Source organism: Coregonus lavaretus, assembly GCF_964263955.1.
Source record: "Coregonus lavaretus genome assembly, chromosome: 38".
Lineage (NCBI taxonomy): Eukaryota > Metazoa > Chordata > Actinopteri > Salmoniformes > Salmonidae > Coregonus > Coregonus lavaretus.
The window spans coordinates 5,685,442-5,712,492 of NC_140025.1; the positions used below are offsets into that span (position 1 = coordinate 5,685,442).

General features: G+C 43.0%; 1 protein-coding gene across 1 annotated transcript in view; it reads left to right on the forward strand.

The window, feature by feature from the left end:
- LOC311112348 (CLIP-associating protein 1-B-like) overlaps positions 1–7,283 on the forward strand; it is a 44,850-nt gene extending 37,567 nt beyond the window's left edge. The window contains exons 30-37 of the mRNA XM_084155427.1: positions 554–695; positions 1,009–1,240; positions 1,720–1,793; positions 1,956–2,123; positions 2,506–2,634; positions 2,911–3,117; positions 3,916–4,032; positions 4,256–7,283. Of these exons, the coding sequence (XP_084011553.1) occupies positions 554–695; positions 1,009–1,240; positions 1,720–1,793; positions 1,956–2,123; positions 2,506–2,634; positions 2,911–3,117; positions 3,916–4,032; positions 4,256–4,339 (1,153 nt within the window). The 3' untranslated portion in view covers positions 4,340–7,283. The remainder of the gene's footprint in view (positions 1–553; positions 696–1,008; positions 1,241–1,719; positions 1,794–1,955; positions 2,124–2,505; positions 2,635–2,910; positions 3,118–3,915; positions 4,033–4,255) is intronic.
- The last annotated feature ends 19,768 nt before the right edge of the window (positions 7,284–27,051 follow it).

Sequence of the window (27,051 nt, forward strand, 5' to 3'; positions counted from 1 at the left end):
AGACTGCCATAGGTCCAGACAACAGGCACTCCGATTTGACACACTGAACTCTATCTGAGAAGTAGTTGGTGAACCAGGCGAGGCAGTCATTTGAGAAACCAAGGCTATTTAGTCTGCCAATAAGAATGCGGTGGTTGACAGAGTCGAAAGCCTTGGCCAGGTCGATGAAGACGGCTGCACAGTACTGTCTATTATCAATCGCGGTTATAATATCGTTTTCACTTTTGTTCATTCCGCAGCAGCAATCTGTGCTCTCATGTGGCCACTTTTCAGAGGATTCACCACATTAACAGCTTGACTCACCAGTCTGTTCCACTCTGTCTCTGTCAACACGTACTGTTATGCATGGTTGATCTTTTATATGAAAAGGAATAGCGGGATAAACTGCTTGAAATGACATCTTTACATACTAGGTAAATAAAATGACGTTGTTTCAACCAGTTTTTTCCTGCTTTTGCCCACTGGGCAGACGTCTTTTTCCTGTGGTGTTGTTGTATGTGTATGTTAGTGTCGTACTTGTATAATAACCCTGTCCTCCCGGTGTGACCTGAAGCATGTTGGAGTACGACACAGAGAACCTGAACACTGATGAGATCTATAGCTCCCTGCGAGGCGTCACTGAGGCCATCCAGAACTTCAGCTTCCGCAGTCAGGAGGACCTCATGGAGCCAGGCAGAGGCAAGAGAGAGGACACGGTGAGGGGCTTTGGCAATTCCCTGCTATTCTCCACTCACTCACTCACTCACTCACTCACTCACTCACTCCCCCTCATTGATTTAAAAGACTTGGATTGGTGTTAGAATGGACTAGAGGGAGTATCTTCCAACAGCCCTTTTAAATCCAGAGGGGGGAGTGAACGAGTGCACTTGTTTGGCTACTGTTCTCTCTGGTCAATATATTTATTTTCTCTAGAATAGACATGGACATGCATACATTAGTTATTTTTGACATGTATAAGACTGTATGGTTGTTACGTTACGTTATATCAATAGTCTTGTTTCTCCTCAGCCGGGTGTTGGAGCAGCATCAGACTCTGGTGTTGACGTGGTGGAGGGGCCCGGGGGTCGCACGGCCCTGGACAACAAGACCTCCCTACTCAACACCCCCTCCCCCCGTTCCTTCTCCGGCCCCCGGTGCCGTGACTACAACCCCTACAACTACACAGACACCATCAGCGCCTACGACAAGGCTGCCCTGAGAGAGACGGTGTATGAGGACGACGTGGAGCAGCTTCCAGATGGTGAGGCTGTCTCAAGGGTCTGAAATGGCACCCTATTCCCTATATAGTGCACTACTTTTGACCACCCTGTTCCTTACATAGCTCTGGTCAAAAGTAGTGTGCTATATAGGGAATAGGGTGCCATTTTGGATGGTCATAATACATTTAAGCAATAAGGCCCGGGAGTAATATATGGCCAATATACCACGGCCAAGGGCTGTTCTTACGCAAGATGCAACACGGAGTCCCTGGATACAGCCCTTAGCCATTGTATATTTGCCATATACTACAAACCCCCAAGGTGCCTTATTGCTATTATAAACTGGTTACCAACGTAATTAGAGCAGTAAAAATAAATGTTTTGTCATACCTGTGGTATACGGTCTGATATACCATGGCTGCCAGCCAATCAGCATTCAGGGCTCGAACCACCCAGTTTATAATAGGCTATATATCAGCTGTAAGGAAGACTCCCCCCCTCTCACCCCTCTTCCTCGCAGGCCGCCAAGAGTGTGGTGCAGAAAACAAGATGCTGCACACCAAGCACAGTTCCCCTGCGGAGCAACTGGAACTGGTGATTGATAGAATTAATTTGACTTTTTTTTGTTTGTTTTTTTGACTATAGCTACATAATAACACTATAAAGTCACGGACATGGAGATCCTATTCAATTCCATTTAGTGATCTATATGTAATTCTATGCTCACTGACTAATATCTATTGTGGTCATTGAAAGGTGGGTGAGCTGCTGAAGGAGCTGTCAAAGCCCAGTGAGAGGCCAGAGGAGAGGAGGGGAGCCCTGGTGGAGCTGCTGAAGATAGCCCGGGAGGACAGCCTGGCAGTGTGGGAGGAACACTTCAAAACCATGCTGCTGCTGCTGCTGGAGACCCTGTCAGATCAGGATGTAAGGACTCTGGAGGAACGGATCAATGGATGGATGGATGGAGAGATAGATAGGAAGAAAAAATACTTTAAAAACAACAATCAACAGGGCGGCAGGTAGCTTAGTGGGTAAGAGCGTTGTGCCAGTAACCGAAAGGTCGCTGGTTCTAATCCCCGGGCCGACTAGGTGAAAAATCTGTCGATGTGCCCTTAAGCAAGGCACTTAACCCAAAATGTTCCTGTAAGTCGCTCTGGATAAGAGCGTCTGCTAAATGACGTAAATGTAAATGTAAACTCTGTCCTGGGAGCAATGCCAAAATCTGATGCTTGAATCCATTGTTTTTTCTTCCACTGTCTGACTTGTTGGTTCTGAGCATGTTGTGTCCTTTTCCCTCAACCTGCAGCACACCATCCGGGCCCTGGCGCTACGGGTGCTGAAGGAGATCTTACGTAACCAGCCGGCCCGCTTCAAGAACTATGCAGAACTCACCATCATGAAGACCCTGGAGGCACACAAAGACTCCCACAAAGAGGTAGCTCTCATTGGCTGTCTGTCTATGAGGCTCTGCTTTAGAGGACATGCTAAGTCTGCACTTCTTGAATGAATAGCTTTCAACTCTGTGTGATGATGTGTTCGTTTTTTTATGGAGTTGATAGCTCTCGAAATAAAATGATGAAAAGACTATCGGGATGAAGTGTAGTCTTGCCTGTGGATGTACATGTACCCTGCTCTGCCAATAAACCAAAATGAACCCATTCCATTATCACCCATTTCACCCTCCTCACTCCACCCTTCCCTCTCTACCCAGGTTGTGCGGGCAGCAGAGGAGTCAGCCTCCACCCTGGCCGGCTCCATCCACCCAGAACAGTGTATCAAGGTGCTGTGTCCCATCGTCCAGACGGCTGACTACCCCATCAACCTGGCTTCCATCAAGATGCAGACCAAGGTGATAGAACGCATCACCAAGGAGTCCCTCCACCAGCTGCTGCCTGACATCATACCAGGACTACTGCAGGTAAAAAGGGCTTTATAGATCAAGTTGAATGATTGGTTGGTCCATTGGTTGATTTATTGATGTACTTACTGATTGGTTGATGTAGAAGCACTTTAAATGTATCTACTTCAAATAGAAGCACTTGAAATGTATCTACTTCAAATAGAAGCACTTGAAATGTATCTACTTCCAGTACAGTGTTGATGCTTGGGGTTTAGTTACGTAAAATGATTACTTTCTGTCCTTGGGATTATGCCACACTGTCTATACACTGAGTATATACAAAACATTAAGAACACCTGCTCTTTCCATGACATAGACTGACCAGGTGAAAGCTATGATCCCTTATTGATGTCACTTGTTAAATCCACTTCAATCAGTGTAGATGAAGGGGAGGAGACAGGTTAAAGAAGGATTTTTAAGCCTTGAGACAATTGAGACATGGATTGTGTATGTGTGCCATTCAGAGGGTGAATGGGCAAGACAAAATATTTAAGTGCCTTTGAATGGGTTATGGTAGTAGGTGCCAGGCTCACCGGTTTGTTTCAAGAACTGCAACGCTGCTGGGTTTTTCACGCTCAACAGTTTCCCATGTGTATCAAGAATGGTCCACCACCCAAAGGACATCTAGCCAACTTGACACAACTGTGGGGAGCATTGGAGTCAGCCATGGGCAAGCATCCCTCTGGAAGGCTTTCGACACATTATAGAGTCCATGCCCAGACGAATTGAGGCTGTTCTGAGGGCAGGGAAGGTGTTCCTAATGTTTGGTATGCTCAGTGTATGTCTAATAATGTTCTGATGTCTTTGTGTGTACAGGGGTATGACAACACAGAGAGCAGTGTGAGAAAGGCCAGCGTGTTCTGTCTGGTGGCTGTCTACTCTGTCATCGGCGAAGAGTTGAAGCCCTACCTGGCCCAGCTCACAGGAAGCAAGGTACACTACCATCTCATCTCAACACCCTGTCTGGGTCAGTCTCAAATGGCAACCTATTCCCTACGTAGTGCACTAGGAAACAGGGTGCCATTTCGGACGCAGACAATGTCTTTAATTCCTTCTCTTTTGTTCAAGATCTACAGGTTGCAGAATGTTTTTCATTATCTTGAAACGTCATGTTGGGATGTGTTGGTTTCATTCAGCGTCTTTACTATCCCACTAGATGAAGCTGCTGAACTTGTACATAAAGAGAGCCCAGACGTCCACCAGCAACAGCAGCAGCTCCTCAGACATCTCCTCATACTAATGAACATGGCCCTCCGGCTCCATCCATGTGTGTGCAGGTACATACAGTACAGCGTTGTGTTCATAGGGCACCAAACGGTGCAAAACAGACTGAAACAGGAAGGGACTACCTGGACTACTGGTCCATTAAGAAACTAAATTTCTTTTATTTTTACCGTTTGGAAATATTTTCCATGGCGTGCCCTAATGAACGCGACCCAGATAGGGAAACAGTTGTGCCTCAATCTTTCTTTCCAGACCTCCTTGTGGTTTTAATGTATTTTAATAAAGGCTGTAGGTTGTTCCTTGTTGGGAAACCCTATGCCTGTTGCAATCAGTATTTTATTTCCTTCTGTTTTGTCGTCTTGTAAATACTTTAATTCCACATATTTTATTACGATTTGAATGCGACACTACTTCACACCTAGTCAAATGAATGTAAAGAGCTTTGAATGAAACCTGAATCCTTTATAAACCGTCTGAAAGGTTTTAATGTTGATGGAAGCAGAGTGTTGCTCTGTACGCTACTGCCTCATTGTCTCTAGTGTTCCTTCTCGCAATGGATAGATAGGCCTATTTGGAAACGTGTTTAGTCATTTGTAAAGAGGCCATTTTAAAATGGCGGTTTCGATAGTAATTGTTCCATAGTATTTGCCGTCTGAAGAATTTGTTCTTAGTGGCGATGCTATGTTTTTAAGCCTGTATTTAAAGAATAATCCTTGTGAAGAGGTAGAATTTCTCAGTTAGTGAGAATCTAAAAAACTTTCATTTCCATTAGTGGGAGAAGATCATTTGGCTGGCCAATGATTAGTAAATGCAGTGAAAAGCTGGGTTGAATAAGCCTCTGTAAATTGCCTATGTGTGTAACCTATGTGTGTAACGCCTGTGTTGACTGTGGTTTGGGCCCAGCAACTGGTGAAGGAATATTTTCCCTTTTCACAAGGATCACAATATCACCCTTCATACGTAATTATGAAAGGGGAATTATTGGTTGAGTTGGTGGAGGTTGAGTCTGCTGTTTTTGTGCAAAAAAATGTAGGCATGTTGTAATGAGATTCAAAACTACTGGGATCTGAAGTATTCTTGTAATGTAAAATCGCAATGAAGAGTCCTAGAACTTTCAAATGTGAAATATTTTGTCTAAAAGCAAAATATGGGCAATACCTATTCGTCATATACTAGAAAGACCTTGACAATCTGACATATTAGTCGATAATCTAAGGACATTTTAAGTGCAAGTGCTCGAAAATAAATCTTTACAATTTAAAGACATAGGAGGCAAAAAATAAGAAATAAGAAGTTTGGTCTTTTGAATTGAATCCAGCAATAATTAATTAGTAACAAAAAATCCAACTACTTGGATGAACTTTTTTGTCAAAGCACTGTAAATTACCATTGTAAGTTAACCATCCTTATTTGAAATGTACAGATGTCATTTTTAAGTGCACCTATGAAATGTTACTGCTGCTTTAGAAATACTAATCATGGCGTTAAACCTTATGTATTTTACTGTACTTATTATGAATGTTAAAGGTACAGTTGTTTCGATTAGAACTAGAATTCAGAGTTGGGGTTAACTCCATTTCAATTCAATCCATTCAGAAAATCCAATTTCCAATTTTCCTCAATGCTTGTCTATGGGGATAAAAATGAAATTGGAATTTCAGTTTACTTCCTGATTTGATTGAAATGAATTGAGCCCAACCCTGTTAAAAGTCAAGATAAGGGTGACGTGTTACTGAGAACACTATCGGGCCTTACTGTTTCTGTAGTAGAGTTTCACTACATTAACTGTTAAATGTACTGTAACAGTGCACAATGTTTCTTTTTTCTCAAATGTGAGAACTCATAGCAATTTTATCAGCTCTGGACTGGATGGAACATTGGCTATGTCCAAGTCCAAAATGTTGTCAAATACAAACGCAGTATTTCTTTTGTTAGACCTGCCTGTTGCAATTTAATCAAAAATGAAACTCAAAATGAGTGTTTTGTACAGTACTTTTAATCATTGATTCACAAACTCGTTATAAAAAGAGAGTCAGAGAGACCTCATTTGCATGAGAGGGAACATGCATATTATACCCAGCAACCTCAATGATTATCTAACATTCCCAACTCTGACTTTATGTTGAAGAGACGTTGCTTCTAATCTATGAATGTCTGGTCAGCTTGTATTATATAACACACACACACACACACACACACACACACACACACACACACACACACACACACACACACACACACACACACACTATTGATATCCATCACAGCTACCAAGCTAGGGCTGATTTAGCAGACCAAACATGGTATACTATACTGTGACTGAATGCTGTGTGCACACATTGGCCTGTATCAAAAACCAAACCCTATTATCCTCAAGCCATGTATCTTGAGCGTGTATTTGCTTGTGCCTTCTTTTTTTTTTACAGTATACCTGGCAATATTAATCCATACTAATAGCTTATGAATACTGCTTTTGAATTGGTCTTTTTGCCCCCATTTCGAAATACTGTATTATATGTCATGAATGATACAGGAAATGTGTTGCGTTGGAAGACCAAGGTTATGTCCCAAGCGGCACCCTATTCCCTACCTAGTGCATTACTTTTGACCAGAGCCTTATGGGTCCCGGTCAAAAGTAGTGCCCTATATAGGGAATAAGGTTCCATTTGGGATGCATCCCAAGGCTGCTGTAAATAAAGCCAATAGTGTAATGGCAGTATTTTCCACAGATGTAATATTGGCTTGGCTGTTCTGTTCCTTGTGAACCACTTACAATGCATGCTTCTTTTGTTTAGCTTCAGCTATTGTTTTATCCCTCACATACTTATATTTATATACAGTCTGTTATATTTTCTGTGTATTATGACAACTGTACATATTTCATGTTTTGTTCACTTCTTTCTCCTGTGATAGAATTAGTTGAAATTGAAACTTGAAATAAACCAACTTCTGTCACTGTCCTAAGCATGTCATCACATATGTTGTATATTTGAAGTATAAACTGAGAGCAGATATACAGTATTTTCTCGAATGTGGGAGAAAAAATATTCTGCAGGACATGGGAAGAGCAGCAGATGGCGCTCTTTGCATTTTCTTGAGAGGAATAGCATCCTCTGTGTATTGCTTTAATATATCTTTTTGAAATAATTTGGGCTGCAAAAGTAGGCTATCTTAGAGGAAGCAAACTGAAAGTTGAATTGAACAGTTATTAGTTGTCCTGCTGCTCTTATGGGCTCATGGGTGAACAGTAGCCTTCCCTGATCAGCGATAGGATAGAGGGCACAGGCCATTACGCTTAGGATGTGGTGAATCAGCAATAAGACCGCAGACGCTCATTTGTCACTGCAACATCCTTGGTCTGTGTGCGTTCTCCGGTCATCAGAAGGCTCACCAATAAAGAGTGGAAAAACACTGTCACCACCTGCATCATTAAGGATCAAAAACAAAGTGTTAGTAGGCAGGCCAGCTTTTAAGTGGATTCCCTGTATTGTTTGTTACAATCAGTAGCATATGATTAAATTAACATTGGGGCAAATGTGTGACCTACTGAGACATCCAGGTTTACAAGCTCTAACTAGGCATGAATCTTTGAACTCCTCTGGATCACCCAAGACTCCAAAAGGTCCTTTTCATTTAGAGATCAAAGCTGAAGGAGAAAAGGTGCAGTAGCTACAGTGCATGGCCTGTCAGGCAGCTACCTAGTCTCTACCGTCCCTGGTACCCTGAAACAGTCTCATTAGGGTAGGGATCTCTCTGCGGTGGCCACGTCTCATCTCTGACACGCCACCACCAAGGTCTGCTCTACTCAGCTCTATTAGTATTCACACGCTGTTGAAAATTAATTTTATTAAAGCCCCCTCCATTTCCACTGCCCCGGCCAACCCCCTTCTGTTTAAAGATCTTTATGGTGTATGATTAGCACACATTTCCCCAAGCAGGCAGGGGAGTGGCGGCTGGGTCGGGAGGTCGCCATAATGAAAGAAAACAACTTCATTGTGAGATGACTAGGCCATAAATCATCGGCCATTTTCTATAAATCACGGCAGATGGCAGGGAGCGGTGTGGGGACTCATGGGAGCTCGTATGCCCCTGTGCATGATGGGAATGGTGGTAGCATTACCGCAGCAGCAGACGCTGGCAGACTAAGAGGTCAGTGAAGAGAGGAAGACAGTGAGGCAAAGCAGGCAGTGGGGGAGAGAGGAGAGGTTTCGTTCCTGTGGCCCATGTTGTGTGTGTGTGTGTGTGTGTGCCTGTGTGTGACCGCACTACCGTACCTGCCTGATGAGAGGCAGCAGGACCCCGGAGGTCTCGGTAACAGCACCTCTCCAGGCTGCCCTCCGTTTAAGGTGTCTAATCTGCCTGTTTAATATGGAAGGGCCCTCATCAGGCCCCTAGCTTAGTCCCCAAGCTGTAGAGAGCAGAGCAGCACCAGTGTCAAACTGACATTAGATGTCTGCTGATCTGGGAATCCAGGAGGTGAATTTCTCTATTTTATTATTCAGGATGATAAGAAACTGGAACAGTAGGATTCAGGGAATTTGTGTGATATTCAGTATTTTAAGCAGTCTAAATACACCACATTTCATGTCATTTCATGCCAGCAGAGAGCCACTTCTAGTTAAAAGGATGTTCCGCACAAAATAATTCAATCTGACATGATTTTTTAAACTAGAACACCTTACAAACACGCTAATCCAACGCCTGTTATGATTGTGTCCCTTATGAAGATTTTTGATTTGAAATATACAGTACCAGTCAAAAGTTTGGACACACCTACTCATTCAAGGGTTTTTCTTTATTTTTACTATTTTCTACATTGTAGATTAATGGTGAAGACATCAAACTATGAAATAACACATATGGAATCATGTAGTAACCACAAAAGTGTTAAACAAATCAAAATATATTTTATTTTGAGATTCTTCAAATAGCCACCCTTTGCCTTGATGACAGCTTTGCACACTCTTGGCATTCTCTCAACCAGCTTCACCTGGAATGCTTTTCCAACAGTCTTTAAGGAGTTCCCACATATGCTGAGCACTTATTGGCTGCTTTTCCTTCACTCTACCGTCCGACTCAACCCAAACCATCTCAATTGGGTTGAGGTCGGGGGATTGAGGAGGCCAGGTCATCTGATGCAGCACTTCATCACTCTCCTTCTTGGTAAAATAGCCCTTACATAGCCTGGAGGTGTGTTGGGTCATTGTCCTGTTGAAAAACAAATGATAGTCCCACTAAGCCCAAACCAGATGGGATGGCGTATCGCTGCAGAATGCTGTGGTAGCCATGCTGGTTAAGTGTGCCTTGAATTCTAAATAAATAACAGACAGTGTCACCAGCAAAGCACCCCCACACCATAATACCTCCTCCTCCATGCTTTACGGTGGGAAATACACATGCGGAGATCATCCGTTCACCCACACCGCGTCTCACAAAGACACAGCGGTTGGAACCAAAAATCTCCAATTTGGACTCCAGACAAGGACAGATTTCCACCGGTCTAATGTCCATTGCTCGTGTTTCTTGGCCCAAGCAGGTCTCTTATTATTATTGGTGTCCTTTAGTAGTGGTTTCTTTGTAGCAATTCGACCATGAAGGCCTGATTCACACAGTCCCCTCTGAACAGTTGAAGTTGAGATGTGTCTGTGACTTGAACTCTGTGAAGCATTTATTTGGGCTGCAATTTCTGAGGCTGATAACTCTAATGAACTTATCCTCTGCGGCAGAGGTAACTCTGGGTCTTCCATTCCTGTGGCGGTCCTCATGAGAGCCAGTTTCATCATAGAGCTTGATGGTTTTTGCAACTGCACTTGAAGAAACTTTCATAGTTCTTGAAATGTTTCTTATTGACTGACCTTCATGTCTTAAAGTAATGTTGGATTGTCGTTTCTCTTTTCTTTTTTGAGCTGTTCTTGCCATATCTTCTGTATACCCCCTCTACCTTGTCACAACAACTGATTGGCTCAAATTCATTAAGAAGGAAATAAATACCACAAATTAACTTTTAAGAAGGAATACCTGTTAATTGAAATGCATTCTAGGTGACTACCTCATGAAGCTGGTTGAGAGAATGCCAAGACTATGCAAAGCTGTCATCTAGACAAAGGATGGCTATTTGAAGAATATAAAATATAATTTGATTTGTTTAACACTTTTTTGGTTACTATATGATTCCATATGTGTTATTTCATAGTTTTGATGTCTTTACAATGATTCTACAATGTAAAAAATAGAAACAATAAAGAAAAACCCTTGAATGAGTAGGTGTGTGACTGGTAGTGTATATATTTTTAAAGTAACCATTTAATTATACTGTAATTACACTATAATCAATCTACTCACTGTATGTATGGTAAAAATCTTAAAGCTGTTCCATGTGTGTCCACTAGAGAGAGCTTAAGGGCTGCTAAATTGGACTAGACTGCTCTAAGTTGACAACACTTCAACCTGTTGAACATTCTAAAATGAATGAACACCATTTCATATATAGGCTATGGAATATGTTTTTGTTATTCTGTCTGTATAATTTAGTGTTCTCTCAACTTGCAGTAAGCACTTCGAAGTAGATATATGTTATCATTTAGGATCTATATGTTCATATAAAATGAATTTGTTTATGTAATTTTCATGCAGAAAACAAGTGTTGTTATTTATTATTTAAAATAAATAAATGGTAAAGCTGCCAAAATGTATTTTTGCGAAGCAGCAGAACAATAGCTCTCTCTCTCTCTCTGCTCTCTCTCTCTCTCTCTCTCTCTCTCTCTCTCTCTCTCTCTCTCTCTCTCTCTCTCTCTCTCTCTCTCTCTCTCTCTCTCTCTCTCTCTCTCTCTCTCTCTCTCTCTCTGCCTCTCTCTCTCTCTCTCTCTCTCTCTCTCTCTCTCTCTCTCTCTCTCTCTCTCTCTCTCTCTCTCTCTCTCTCTCTCTCTCTCAGAGCAGCACATTATTTTCCTGTTCAGCTCACAGGCTAATTGATCTCTCTCCGTATTGTAGCCTCCTCTCTGCACCATGTGCCGGGGCCAGCAGCACAATGCAAGGCTGTGATTATGGTTTGATTTAGCAGCATAATACAAGATTGCTTCCTCTGAGAGCGGGGATTTATGGGCCTGTCTTGGCAGTGGGCCCACCGTTTCTCAGATCCGCTTTTCACTCTGGTGACCCCTCTGACCTAGGGGTCATTAGAACCCCCAGAGCCTCTCCGATTGGCTGGACCGAGGATTCTGGAACGCTTATTCTCCATCAAACACTGTAGTTACCGTAGCCGCAGCCCGGCAAATCCTACAGACATCTGGTTGAAATTGCCGCTTGTGATAATTGTGTCTTTAATGTTTGTTTTTGTTTATTTTTCCCTCAGTGCTCAGAGGCTACAGAATATTAATGAAGGTGATATGAGTGGAAGGAGGATCACATTTTGTTTCAACAATCCTCTGAATGAATGCAAACACATAAACCCTCCCTATGAAATCGACATCTGTGGTAAAAATAGAAAGGACAAAAAAACATTTTGTTTATATTTAATTTGTATAATTTTTTATCTCTCTTAGGAGATGTGTATGAATTGGTGCTAGTTAAAAAGTCTAAATTCTCCTCATGCATTATGTATAAAGTACAACACATACTATTCTTATCTTCAAGAGAATATCTAAAAAGAAGCACATTGATACACCACAAAAAAAAACATTATTTTGTCTCAATATAGTATCTCCGTTAGTTGATGGATGTCAACACTGTATTAATTTCAGGATATTGTTTAACTTCAGCCTCAGTCCTATTTAAATATAGGTTTGAAAGTTCCTCAGACCAAAAACAGAAAAGGAGAAAAAAACACACTGTTCCTCCTCAGTGTGATTTGGTGCATGTGGGGAATTCTCCACATTCATGTATTCCTCTGGTACATCACACTATAAAGGAGTGGAGCCTCTTTAGTCTCTTTAGCCTCTTCCCTTCTTCTTCTCCTATTTTATTCCAGCTGGCTCTCCACCAGAGGTTCAGTTTCCCTTGGAGACCTCTCGGTTCAAACACTTAGTAAAAAACAGGACAACTGAACTGACTGAGGCAAATGTTTCCAAGTCCTTGGCTGCTTGGCCGTCTAATGAACCTTGCTCTGCTCAAGTGGTTCTAGGACTTCCAGTGGAACGTCTGTGGTTCAGGTCACTCTAGTCTGTGATATTGAACAGATGGAGGGTCAGATGAATGGTCAGCTTTGGTATGATGATACTACTTTATATATTTCGGGGTAAAACAAATATCGAAAGAAACGGCCGTAGAAAAGTATGTGCTTACAGAGAATTGTGCATGTTGGAAATACCTACTAAATCGGTATAAAATGAGTACAGCAGTGGAGGCTGCTGAGGGGAGGACGGCTCATAATAATGGCTGGAATGCAGTCAATGGAATGGTATCAAAGTCCAGGCTATCTTTCTCAAGGTTAGTAATGAGTCCTTATGATAGTGACCATCATCATATGGGATGTAAGACAATCTCTCTCTGGAGGCCAAGGGCAACGGGTGCACTTGAAGGTGGACTCGTCCTAACAAGCCAGAGCAGCGCGGGGGCCCTAGCTAGCTGTCAAGGCCCCCAGCACCCAAACCAGACATTAATGCAAATTATGGCCTGATAATTTAACTTTAGAGGCTTGATCTGTCCTTTTTATTACAATTATCATCAGTCGGGGGGCTGCGTTCCATCATCACAAAATAAACATCATCTATCATCCTTGTGGTGATTAGCCGGTGACAGGCATCGGGCTCTGGCTGCTTTGCATAAATGGGTTCTAATGCCGGGCAGTCCGGACGAGGGGCGAGGGGTGGAAAGAGAGAAAGAAGGACTATTTTTCATAGCCATGAGTTTAGATGTTGTCTGTCTGCAGAGGCTTTATGTGAGGTTATTACTGTGCTGATAATCAGACAGAAGAAAAAGGGAGAGGGTTCTCTTTGGAGAGAGAGGCGATGTGATGAGAGCAGAGAAGAGGAGAGGAGAGGGGAGAGGAGAGGAACAGAGAGGAGAGGGGAGAGGAGACCAGCTCACTCTCTGTAGCAGCATTACATCACCATGTCCTCTTGCCCAACTCCAGTCCTGCTTTCCCAGCCAAAGCATGCGCTGCTCAGCCGCTGTAGCCCTGTTAAGTCCTTCCAGCAAGGCTAGAAGGAGCCATACAACATGCCTGGTGCCTCAGCCAAGTTACTTTACATCAGGCTGTCTAATTGCTGTGGAAAATGATGTTGCATTTCCCTGCTTATTGAAAAGGCGTGTTAATAGCCACAGTGATTTATAAACTGAGAATGACTGCAGGTTTTCTTTAAAAAATATGAAAATAATCATGTTTGGAGCCTTTTTACTTGATATATTTTGGCAGGCGTGAATTATTTTCTCACTAGGAAAACCATTAGCATGTGTTACTGTGGAGTTAAGTCACTATTGCATTAGTCTGTAAATCCATGATATCAGTATCATCCTAGTCTCTATTGTCCTGTTAAATCCTTTTCAGAACTAAACTCATTTTGTTCATGGAGACATAAACTGTATCTATTTTCAATGGCTACAATAGTTTAAACTCTACATTAAACAGTATAGTCTTTGCCACTGGAATAACACAATCCCATCACAGACAGATACATATATACAGTGCATTCGGAAGGTATTCAGACCTCTAGACTTTTTCCACATTTTGTTATGTTACAGCCTTATTCTAAAATTGATTAAATAAAAAAATGTCCTCATCAATCTACACACAATACCCCATAATGACAAAGTGAAAACAGGTTTTTAGAAACTTTTGCAAATGTATACAAAAATAATAATTGAAAAACCTTATTTACATAAATATTCAGACCCAGGTGCATCCTGTTTCCATTGATCATCCTTGAGATGTTTCTACAACTTGATTGGAGTCCACCTGTGGTAAATTCAATTGATTGCACATGATTTGGAAAGGCACACAACCTGTCTATATAAGGTCCCACAGTTGACAGTGCATGCCAGAGCAAAAACCAAACCATGAGGTCGAATGAATTGTCCGCAGAGCTTCGAGACAGGATTGTGTTGAGGCACAGATCTGGGGAAGGGTACCAAAACATTTCTGTAGCATTGAAGGGCCCCAAGAACACAGTGGCCTCCATCATTCTTAAATGGAAGAAGTTTGGAACCATCAAGACTCTTCCTAGAGCTGGCCGCCCGGCCAAACTGAGCAATCGGGGAAGAAGGACCTTGGTCAGGGTGGTGACCAAGAACCCGATGGTCAGTCTGACAGAGCTCCGGAGTTCCTCTGTGGAGTTGGGAGAACCTTCCAGAAGGACAACCATCTCTGCAGCACTCCACCAATCAGGCCTTTATGGTAGCGTGGCCAGATGGAAGCCACTCCTCAGTAAAAGGCACATGACAGTCCGCTTGGAGTTTGCCAAAAGGCACCTAAAGACTCTCAGACCATGAGAAACAAGATTCTCTGGTCTGATGAAACCAAGATTGAATTATTTGGCCTGAATGCCAAGCGTCACGTCTGGAGGAAACCTGGCACCATCCCTACGGTGAAGCATGGTGGTGGCAGCATCATGCTGTGGGGATGTTATTCAGCGGCAGGGACTGGGAGACTAGTCAGGATCGAGGGAAAGATGAACGGACGAAAGTACAGAGAGATCCTTGATGAAAACCTGCTCCAGAGTGCTCAGGACCTCAGACTGGGGCGAAGGTTCACCTTCCAACAGGACAACAACCCTAAGCACACAGCCAAGACAACGCAGGAGTGGCTTCGGGACAAGTCTCTGAATGTCCTTGAGTGGCCCAGCCAGAGCCCGGACTTGAACCCGATCAAACATCTCTGGAGAGACCTGAAAATAGCTGTGCAGCGACGCTCCCCATCCAACCTGACAGAGAGGATCTGCAGAGAAGAATGGGAGAAACTCCCCAAATTCAGGTGTGCCAAGCTTGTAGCTTCATACCCAAGAAGACTTGAGGCTGTAATCGCTGGCAAAGGTGCTTCAACAAAGTACTGAATAAAGGGTCTGAATACTTATGTAAATGTGATATTTACGTTTTTTGTCTTTTTTATACATTTGCAAAAAATTTGAAAAACCTGTTTTTGCTTTGTCATAATGAGGTATTGTGTGTAGATTGATGAGAGGAAAAAACGATTTAATCAATTTTAGAAGAAGGCTGTAATGTAACAAAATGTGGAAAAAGTCAAGAGGTCTGAACACTTTCCGAATGCACTGCACATTCACCCTATTTAGACAACACAGAGCTCCTTTGTTCTTTTGGACCTTAGCTACATTACATTTTTGTTTTGAAATGCTGGGTTGAAATGAACTTCCCTTCAGGAGAACCTGTCTTCTCTCAGACCACAGAGGAATGCAATCTTCAAACCAGCTTTTCTTTGTGAAGATGTAGAAATATATTATTTATGTTTGAACCAAACCACCGTTACATTGTTGACCTTGTGTGCCATGCAGATCAAAGAGGGATGGTTCCTTTGTTTGGGTCTTTGCTCTCTGAGTGAACGTGTCAGAGTTTTGGTGAGGTTTGCTCCGTTGCTCTGTAATGGGGTAAGTGGGTATGTTCTGGGAGAGATTGTCTTGACAGCTTCATGGTTAAGATATTCTGCGTCTCAACTGCATTCCCAGTCAAACCTTTGTTATTTCACCTTCTCAAGCCAGCACTAGATATTGAAAACCAATCAATCAATTTTATTTCAATCAATTTTATTTTATATAGCCCTTCTTACATCAGCTAATATCTCGAAGTGCTGTACAGAAACCCAGCCTAAAACCCCAAACAGCTAGTAATGCAGGTGTAGAAGCACGGTGGCTAGGAAAAACTCCCTAGAAAGGCAAAAACCTAGGAAGAAACCTAGAGAGGAACCAGGCTATGAGGGGTGGCCAGTCCTCTTCTGGCTGTGCCGGGTGGAGATTATAACAGAACCATGCCAAGATGTTCAAAAATGTTCATAAGTGACAAGCATGGTCAAATAACAATCAGGAATAAATCTCAGTTGGCTTTTCATAGCCGATCATTAGAGTTTAAAACAGCAGGTCTGGGACAGGTAGGGGTTCCATAACCGCAGGCAGAACAGTTTAAACTGGAATAGCAGCAAGGCCAGGCGGACTGGGGACAGCAAGGAGTCACCACGGCCGGTAGTCCCGACGTATGGTCCTAGGGCTCAGGTCTCTCAGTTGGCTTTTCATAGCCGATCATTTAGAGTTGAAAACAGCAGGTCTGGGACAGGTAGGGGTTTCGTAGCCGCAGGCAGAACAGTTGAAACTGGAATAGCAGCAAGGCCAGGCGGACTGGGGACAGCAAGGTGTCATCATGCCCGGTAGTCCTGACGTATGGTCCTAGGGCTCAGGTTCTCAGAGAGAAAGAGAGAACGAGAGAATTAGAGAGAGCATACTTAAATTCACACAGGACACTGGATAAGACAGGAGAAGTACTCCAGGTATAACCAACTAACCCCAGCCCCCCGACACATAAACTACTGCAGCATAAATACTGGAGGCTGAGACAGGAGCGGTCCGGAGACACTGTGGCCCCATCCGAAGAAACCCCCGGACAGGGCCAAACAGGAAGGATATAACCCCACCCACTCCGCCAAAGCACAGCCCCCGCACCACTAGAGGGATATCCCCAACCACCAACTTACAATCCTGAGACAAGGCCGAGTATAGCCCACAGAGGTCTCCACCACAGCACAAACCAAGGGGGGGGGCGCCAACCCAGACAGGAAGATCACGTCAGTAACTCAACCCACTCAAGTGACGCACCCCTCCCAGGGACGGCATGAAAGAGCACCAGCAAGCCAGTGACTCAGCCCCTGCAACAGGGTTAGAGGCAGAGAACCCCAGTGGAGAGGGGAACCGGCCCGGCAGAGACAGCAAGGGCTGTTCGTTGCTCCAGCCTTTCCGTTCACCTTCACACTCCTGGGCCAGACTACACTCAATCATATGACCTACTGAAGAGATAAGTCTTCAGTAAAGACTTAAAGGTTGAGACCGAGTCTGCGTCTCTCACATGGGTAGGCAGACTGTTCCATAAAAATGGAGATCTATAGGAGAAAGCCCTGCCTCCCGCTGTTTGCTTAGAAATTCTAGGGACAATTAGGAGGCCTGCGTCTTGTGACCGTAGCGTACGTATTGGTATGTACGGCAGGACCAACTCGGAAAGATAGGTAGGAGCAAGCCCATGTAACGCTTTATAGGTTAACAGTAAAACCTTGAAATCAGCCCTTGCCTTAACAGGAAGCCAGTGTAGGGAAGCTAGCACTGGAGTAATATGATCAAATTTCTTGGTTCTAGTCAGGATTCTAGCAGCCGTATTTTGCACTAACTGAAGTTTATTTAGTGCTTTATCCGGGTAGCCGGAAAATAGAGCATTGCAGTAGTCTAATCTAGAAGTAACAAATGCATGGATTAATTTTTCTGCATCATTTTTGGACAGAAAATTTCTGATTTTTGCAATGTTACGTAGATGGAAAAAAGCTGTCCTTGAAACAGTCTTGATATGTTCGTCAAAAGAGAGATCAGGGTCAAGAGTAACGCCTAGGTCCTTCACAGTTTTATTTGAGACGACTTTACAACCATCAAGATGAATTGTCAGATTTAACAGAAGATCTCTTTGTTTCTTGGGACCTAGAACAAGCATCTCTGTTTTGTCCGAGTTTAAAAGTAAAAAGTTTTCAGCCATCCACTTCCTTATGTCTGAAACACAGGCTTCTAGCGAGGGCAATTTTGGGGCTTCACCATGCTTCATTGAAATGTACAGCTGTGTGTCATCCGCATAGCAGTGAAAGTTAACATTATGTTTTCGAATAACATCCCCAAGAGGTAAAATATATAGTGAAAACAATAGTGGTCCTAAAACGGAACCTTGAGGAACACCGAAATGTACAGTTGATTTGTCGGAGGACAGACCATTCACAGAGACAAACTGATATCTTTCCGACAGGTAGGATCTAAACCAGGCCAGAACTTGTCCGTGTAGACCAATTTGGGTTTCCAGTCTCTCCAAAAGAATGTGGTGATCGATGGTGTCAAAGGCAGCACTAAGGTCTAGTAGCACGAGGACAGATGCAGAGCCTCGGTCTGACGCCATTAAAAGGTCATTTACCACCTTCACAAGTGCAGTCTCAGTGCTATGATGGGGTCTAAAACCAGACTGAAGCATTTCGTATACATTGTTTGTCTTCAGGAAGGCAGTGAGTTGCTGCGCAACAGCTTTTTCTAAAATGTTTGAGAGGAATGGAAGATTCGATATAGGCCGATAGTTTTTTATATTTTCCGGGTCAAGGTTTGGCTTTTTCAAGAGAGGCTTTATCACTGCCACTTTTAGTGAGTTTGGTACACATCCGGTGGATAGAGAGCTGTTTATTATGTTCAACATAGGAGGGCCAAGCACAGGAAGCAGCTCCTTCAGCAGTTTAGTAGGAATAGGATCCAGTATGCAGCTTGAAGGTTTAGAGGCCATGATTATTTTCATCATTGTGTCAAGAGATATAGTACTAAAACACTTAAGTGTCTCTCCCGATCCCAGGCCCTCGCAGAGCTGTGCAGATCCAGGACAGCTAAGCCCTGGAGGAATACGCAGATTCAAAGAGGAGTCCGTAATTTGCTTTCTAATTGTCATGATCTTTTCCTCAAAGAAGTTCATGAATTTATCACTGCTGAAGTGAAAACCATCCTCTCTTGGGGAATGCTGCTTTTTAGTTAGCTTTGCAACAGTATCAAAAAGAAATTTTGGATTGTTCTTATTTTCCTCGATTAATTTGGAAAAGTAGGATGATCGAGCAGCAGTGAGGGCTCTTCGGTACTGCACGGTACTGTCTTTCCAAGCTAGTCGGAAGACTTCCAGTTTGGTGTGGCGCCATTTCCGTTCCAATTTCCTGGAAGCTTGCTTCAAAGCTCGGGTATTTTCTGTATACCAGGGAGCTAGTTTCTTATGACAAATGTTTTTCGTTTTTAGGGGTGCAACTGCATCTAGGGTATTGCGCAAGGTTAAATTGAGTTCCTCAGTTAAGTGGTTAACTGATTTTTGTCCTCTGACGTCCTTGGGTAGGCAGAAGGAGTCTGGAAGGGCATCAATGAATTTTTGTGTTGTCTGAGAATTTATAGCACGACTTTTGATGCTCCTTGGTTGGGGTCTGAGCAGATTATTTGTTGCGATTGCAAACGTAATAAAATGGTGGTCCGATAGTCCAGGATTTTGTGGAAAAACATTAAGATCTACAACATTTATTCCATGGGACAAAACTAGGTCCAGAGTATGACTGTGGCAGTGAGTAGGTCCAGAGACATGTTGGACAAAACCCACTGAGTCGATAATGGCTCCGAAAGACTTTTGGAGTGGGTCTGTGGACTTCTCCATGTGAATATTAAAATCACCAAAAATTAGAATATGATCTGCTATGACTACAAGGTCTGATAGGAATTCAGGAAACTCAGAGAGGAACGCTGTATATGGCCCAGGAGGCCTGTAAACAGAAAAGAAAGAGGGCCAGTTATCCAGAAAGAGGGCCAATTATCCACAAATGTTATCTTTTGGGAGGGGCAGAAAACAGTTTTCAACCAGCGATTGAGTGCTGAGACTCTGCTGTAGAGCTCGTCACTTCCCCTAACTGGGAGGGGGCCAGAGACAATTACTCGATGCCGACACATCTTTCTAGCTGATTTACACGCTGAAGCTATGTTGCACTTGGTGACCTCTGACTGTTTCATCCTAACATCGTACTCCTACAGACGTATACTGTATGGCAGATGTAGGTTTTGTGGAAGTTATTCTATTGAGGCCTTAGATGATGGAACATCCCTTTCAGTATAGATTTGTTCATGAAAAAGTAACAAATATTAAAACAAATACATGCAAAGGTGCCCAAGTACACAGAAGTGAAATCCTCTATCTTGATTGCAAGGATCTCACATTAAATTAAAGTTCAACTGATTTTGTATCGGTTCTGCTAATTAAAATAGTTCCATAGTAACCGTCTCAGGGCCTTGTTACTACTGTATCCTTGCTCATCACAGTCCAGGAACAATCTCATCATCAAGGGCATTAGCCCCCTCTCCCCTGCTAGTGATACAACACTACGACCATCCTGGCCCTATAAACATCACCATCCACTGTTAGTCTGTCCCAGAGAGGGTGGTAAAACACTGGATACCCTTTTAGTTGAATGCTGAACCTGACAGTAACAGCAAATGCTCCGCTTTTAGCACTTGAAAGGTGTAAATCATTTTATGTGGGAAAACATTTCAGGCATCAGGCATCCCTTGACATGCAGGGCAGTACAGGGCGAGAGAGGGGGACCACGGTCAAAGCACCTCTAGCATCTCTAGCCCAGTCCCACTACTGTGATGCTCGGTAGTGATCAGCTGTTGGACTCTAATATCCAGGCCCTTAGTAGCCTTTCATGAAAGTTCCAGGCTGAGACAGCGAGGGAGGGACGGAAGGGAGGGATGGATGGAGCATGTTAAAACTTTGCAGATAGCAGGGTCTAGGAGAGTCAGGAAGCCAGGGTAGTGGCGGCAGCAGAGGGAGGTCAGGAATGCCACCTTGCTGTTCACAGGACCTCCAGGTCTCCCCTCTCTGGGGCTTTAGGAAGCCCTCATTAAAAACCCCTAGCCTGGCTTCAGGTTCACCACACTGCCCCCTCATCCTCTCCTCTCCCCTCCTCTCCTCTCCTCTCCTTTTTGAACGAATACTAAAGGGGACATTCCATCATCCACATCAATAAATTACTACACATCAAAATACCACTAATACCTCTGTTTGTGTATAAACCTTCAAGGTAATGAGCATCACAATTATTTTCCAAATGCCTTATTGTGTGGTATTTCTCTAATAAACAGTTAATATTACAAAGTCCCTTAAACAGATGGTAGGCTATTGAAAGACAGATGCTATTTTGCATAGCAACACATCATGAATATGTATGTTATATTAGTTAATGACACTGATGGCCTCACAACCGATTGGATAAGCCTTCTCAACTGTTTTTGAAATACTAGGATACATATTCGGGATTATAGTGATATACATTATTTTTAATTCTGCTGTAATGTTTGTGCTGTAACATTTTGTTAAAATTTGCTGTAATGTTGTTTCTTAATCAAAATTAAACACTGCTTTTGTTGGAAAAGTGTATTATCATATTCTATCACATTTAATTTATAAGAATCTCTGAATATTTCTTGATTTAAACATTTTCAAAACTAAAATAATTATTTCCTTTCCATTGTATGTTGTCATTTCCATCAAGTGATTAACACGGACAACAACTTTACTTGACGCCCCCTGTATACTTTGACACTTTCTCCCCACTTCTATTGTCTGGGATTTATGATGAATAGGTTCCCCAAAACCGCTGCATTTAAGCTGCAGAGCAGAGAGAGGAGAACGCCTCCACTCCTTCTTGACAGACTGTTGTGTAAATAGGTTGGTCCCAGGTGAAAGAGCCTATTTTGGGGCTGTTGATGTGGGACCATGCTGGACCCTGATGGGCCTCTGCTTAGCACAAAGCCAGTCTTGCCCCCTAATAACCTGTCATTTCTTGCATTCGTGAACTACTCACCACACTTTTAAAAGCCTATTTCTTTTACCAGTCATTTTCTCTCAAATCCATGAAGCGAGGTTAACAAGTACACGCTGCAGGAGAAAGGGACTTTTAATGGGATGCAGGGCTGGTGTTTTTGTGTGTTGAGGAGGTGGGCTTTCTGTATGAGGCTGCCTACTACTTAGCCTCCTCTGCATGGATAGGGGCTGTCTTCCACCAGAGCATCACAACTGGGACTTGGTGTTTTTGAACCTACATCTGGAATCCATTTCCAGTAAATCTTTCAACTTTAAACCATCTGATTTTACATTCCTCACAAAGCTTTACCGCATGACTGCGTGACAGAGGTGCTCACAGTACACATAAGATCGAACTCAAATACACCCACGCACAAACACACACACGTACGTACAGTACTGGTAGATACACACATTCAAACACACATAACATACACGTTTGCAGCTACAGTGGGGGAAAAAAGTATTTAGTCAGCCACCAATTGTGCAAGTTCTCCCACTTAAAAAGATGAGAGAGGCCTGTAATTTTCATCATAGGTACACGTCAACTATGACAGACAGAATGAGAAAAAAAATCCAGAAAATCACATTGTAGGATTTTTAATGAATTTATTTGCAAATTATGGTGGAAAATAAGTATTTGGTCAATAACAAAAGTTTCTCAATACTTTGTTATATACCCTTTGTTGGCAATGACACAGGTCAAACGTTTTCTGTAAGTCTTCACAAGATTTTCACACACTGTTGCTGGTATTTTGGCCCATTCCTCCATGCAGATCTCCTCTAGAGCAGTGATGTTTTGGGGCTGTCGCTGGGCAACACGGACTTTCAACTCCCTCCAAAGATTTTCTATGGGGTTGAGATCTGGAGACTGGCTAGGCCACTCCAGGACCTTGAAATGCTTCTTACGAAGCCACTCCTTCGTTGCCCGGGCGGTGTGTTTGGGATCATTGTCATGCTGAAAGACCCAGCCACGTTTCATCTTCAATGCCCTTGCTGATGGAAGGAGGTTTTCACTCAAAATCTCACGATACATGGCCCCATTCATTATTTCCTTTACACGGATCAGTCGTCCTGGTCCCTTTGCAGAAAAACAGCCCCAAAGCATGATGTTTCCACCCCCATGCTTCACAGTAGGTATGGTGTTCTTTGGATGCAACTCAGCATTCTTTGTCCTCCAAACACGATGAGTTGAGTTTTTACCAAAAAGTTATATTTTGGTTTCATCTGACCATATGACATTCTCCCAATCCTCTTCTGGATCATCCAAATGCACTCTAGCAAACTTCAGACGGGCCTGGACATGTACTGGCTTAAGCAGGGGGACACGTCTGGCACTGCAGGATTTGAGTCCCTGGCGGCGTAGTGTGTTACTGATGGTAGGCTTTGTTACTTTGGTCCCAGCTCTCTGCAGGTCATTCACTAGGTCCCCCCCGTGTCGTTCTGGGATTTTTGCTCACCGTTCTTGTGATCATTTTGACCCCACGGGGTGAAATCTTGCGTGGAGCCCCAGATCGAGGGAGATTATCAGTGGTCTTGTATGTCTTCCATTTCCTAATAATTGCTCCCACAGTTGATTTCTTCAAACCAAGCTGCTTACCTATTGCAGATTCAGTCTTCCCAGCCTGGTGCAGGTCTACAATTTTGTTTCCGGTGTCCTTTGACAGCTCTTTGGTCTTGGCCATAGTGGAGTTTGGAGTGTGACTGTTTGAGGTTGTGGACAGGTGTCTTTTATACTGATAACAAGTTCAAACAGGTGCCATTAATACAGGTAACGAGTGGAGGACAGAGGAGCCTCTTAAAGAAGAAGTTACAGGTCTGTGAGAGCCAGAAATCTTGCTTGTTTGTAGGTGACCAAATACTTATTTTCCACCATAATTTGCAAATAAATTCATTAAAAATCCTACAATGTGATTTTCTGGATTTTTTTCCCTCAATTTCTCTGTCATAGTTGACGTGTACCTATGATGAAAATTACAGGCCTCTCTCGTCTTTTTAAGTGGGAGAACTTGCACAATTGGTGGATGACTAAATACTTTTTCCCCCCACTGTATTTAAATCCATTAACGACCATTTTAGGACAATTTATCATGGTAAGACACCAGCTTTGGAAGTGTGTGACTCCCTCTCCCTCACTAACTCAGCCGGTGGGTATCTATGTTTCCCACTCCACTCTCTGACCTTTCAGCAGAGGGAGATTATGCAGGAAGCGTTGTTAATATTCACCAGGTACAGAGACATGGCCCTTGACGTCCTACTCTTCCTAGCCCTTCTCCTCCTATTGGCTGTGTGGTTGTCCTATTGTAATGAGCGGATCAGAAGTCAGGGAGTCAGTAGGACATCACCATGAGTTATTAAAATATTATTAATACTCTTTATAAACCACCTCAGAAGGGTTTATGACTCCCAGGTTGCTGCACCACTCACCTCAGTGCTGCAGGAGAATCACATTCAAGATCTTTCTCTCTCTTTGGACCTTCTAAAACCGGAATCATCAACTAGATTCAGCCGCGGGCCAATTTTTTTATTGAGCGGATGGTCAGGGGGCCAGAACTTAATTGTAAATAATTTGTGGACTGCAAATTGACTGCAAGAAGCCCAAACATATATAATATTTGACTAAAACATAATAATTTCAAACATTGCTTACATTTGAATACGAGCACACACATGTATATCTCTAGTACGCTTGGGAATACTTTGCAACAGATTTCCAAAATTAAAATTACTTGGAGCTGTTTTGCTGGTGTTTTTAAAGTATTTTATGTCCAACAATAAAAAATATAAACTTTTTTGTATTGCTCAGAAAACATGGGAGCCAGTTGGGGAACCCTGCACTAAAACACTTGTATCTAGTGTTTGACTCCAAGACAGTGCTCACTTTACATTGAACCACCATAGCTTCCTATTTGATTTCTTATTTCTCATGTTTTCTTTATTATATTTTTTACATTTTTATTAGTTATAAAACATTTTGTATTGGTTACTGCACTGTTAGGTAGAGCATGCAAGTTAAGCATTTCACATTCATTTGACAATAAAACGTATCACTAAAATATATACAGTGGCTTGCGAAAGTATTCACCCCCCTTGGCATTTTTCTATTTTGTTGCCTTACAACCTGGAATTAAATTGGATTTTTGGGGGTTTTGTATCATTTGATTTACACAACATGCCTACCACTTTGAAGATGCAAAATATTTGTTATTGTGAAACAAACAAGAAATAAGACAAAAACTTGAGCGTGCATAACTATTCACCCCCCCAAAATCAATACTTTGTAGAGCCACCTTTTGCAGCAATTACAGCTGCAAGTCTCTTGGGGTATGTCGCTATAAGCTTGGCACATCTAGCCACTGGGATTTTTGCCCATTCTTCAAGGAAAAACTGCTCCAGCTCCTTCAAGTTGGATGGGTTCTGCTGGTGTACAGCAATCTTTAAGTCATACCACAGATTCTCAATTGGATTGAGGTCTGGGCTTTGACGAGGCCATTCCAAGACATTTAAATGTTTCCCCTTAAACCACTTGAGTTGCTTTAGCAGAATGCTTAGGGTCATTGTCCTGCTGGAAGGTGAACGTCCATCCCAGTCTCAAATCTCTGGAAGACTGAGACAGGTTTCCCTCAAGAATTTCCCTGTATTTAGTGCCATCCATCATTCCTTCAATTCTGACCTGTTTCCCAGTTCCTGTCGATGAAAAACATCCCCACAGCATGATGCTGCCACCACCATGCTTCACTGTGGGGATGGTGTTCTCGGGGTGTTGAGAGGTGTTGGGTTTGCGCCAGACATAGCGTTTTCCTTGATGGCAAAAAAGCTCAATTTTAGTCTCATCTGACTAGAGTACCTGCTTCCATATGTTTGGGGAGTCTCCCACATGCCTTTTGGCAAACACCAAACATTTTACATTTTACATTTTAGTCATTTAGCAGACGCTCTTATCCAGAGCAACTTACAGTTAGTGGATGCATACATGTATTTTATTTTTTTCATACTGGCCCCCCGTGGGAAACGAACCCACATCCCTGCCGGCCAAACCCTCCCCTACCTTGGACGACGCTGGACCAATTGTGCGCCGCCCATGGGTCTCCCAGTCGCAGCCGGCTGCGACAGAGCCTGGAATCGAACCAGGATCTCTAGTGGCACAGCTAGCACTGCGATGCAGTGCCTTAGACCACTGCGCCACTCTGGAGTTGTGTTTGCTTATTTTTTTCTTTAAGCAATGGCTTTTTTCTGGCCACTCTTCCGTAAAGCCCTGCTCTGTGGAGTGTACAGCTTAAAGTGGTCCTATGGACAGATACTCCAATCTCCGCTGTGGAGCTTTGCAGCTCCTTCAGGGTTATCTTTGGTCTCTTTGTTGCCTCTCTGATTAATGGCCTCCTTGCCTGGTCCGTGAGTTTTGGTGGGCAGCCCTCTCTTGGCAGGTTTGTTGTGGTGCCATATTCTTTCCATTTTTTAATAATGGATTTAATGGTGCTCCGTGGGATGTTCAAAGTTTCTGATATTTTTTTTATAACCCAACCCTGATCTGTACTTCTCCACAACTTTGTCCCTGACCTGTTTGGAGAGCTCCTTGGTCTTCATGGTGCTGCTTGCTTGGTGGTGCCCCTTGCTTAGTGGTGTTGCAGACTCTGGGGCCTTTCAGAACAGGTGTATATATACTGAGATCATGTGACAGATCATGTGACACTAAGATTGCACACAGGTGGACTTTATTTAACTAATTATGTGACTTCTGAAGGTAATTGGTTGCACCAGATCTTATTTAGGGGCTTCATAGCAAAGGGGGTGAATATATATGCACGCACCACTTTTCCGTTATTAATCTTTTAGAATTTTTTGAAACAAGTAATTTTTTTCATTTCACTTCCTCAATTTTGATTATTTTGTGTATGTCCATTACATGAAATCCAAATAAAAATCAATTTAAATTACAGGTTGTAATGCAACAAAATAGGAAAAAGGCCAAGGGGGGTGAATACTTTTGCAAGGCACTGTATTAATGTGCTCTTTCTACTATTCCTGTAATGTAATGGGCTCCTGAGTGGCGCAGCGGTCTATTGCACTGCATCTCAGTGCTTGAGGCGTCACTACAGACCCCCTGGTTCGATTCCAGGCTGTATCACAACCGGCCGTGATTGGGAGTCCCATAGGGCGGCGCACAATTGCCCCAGCGTCGTC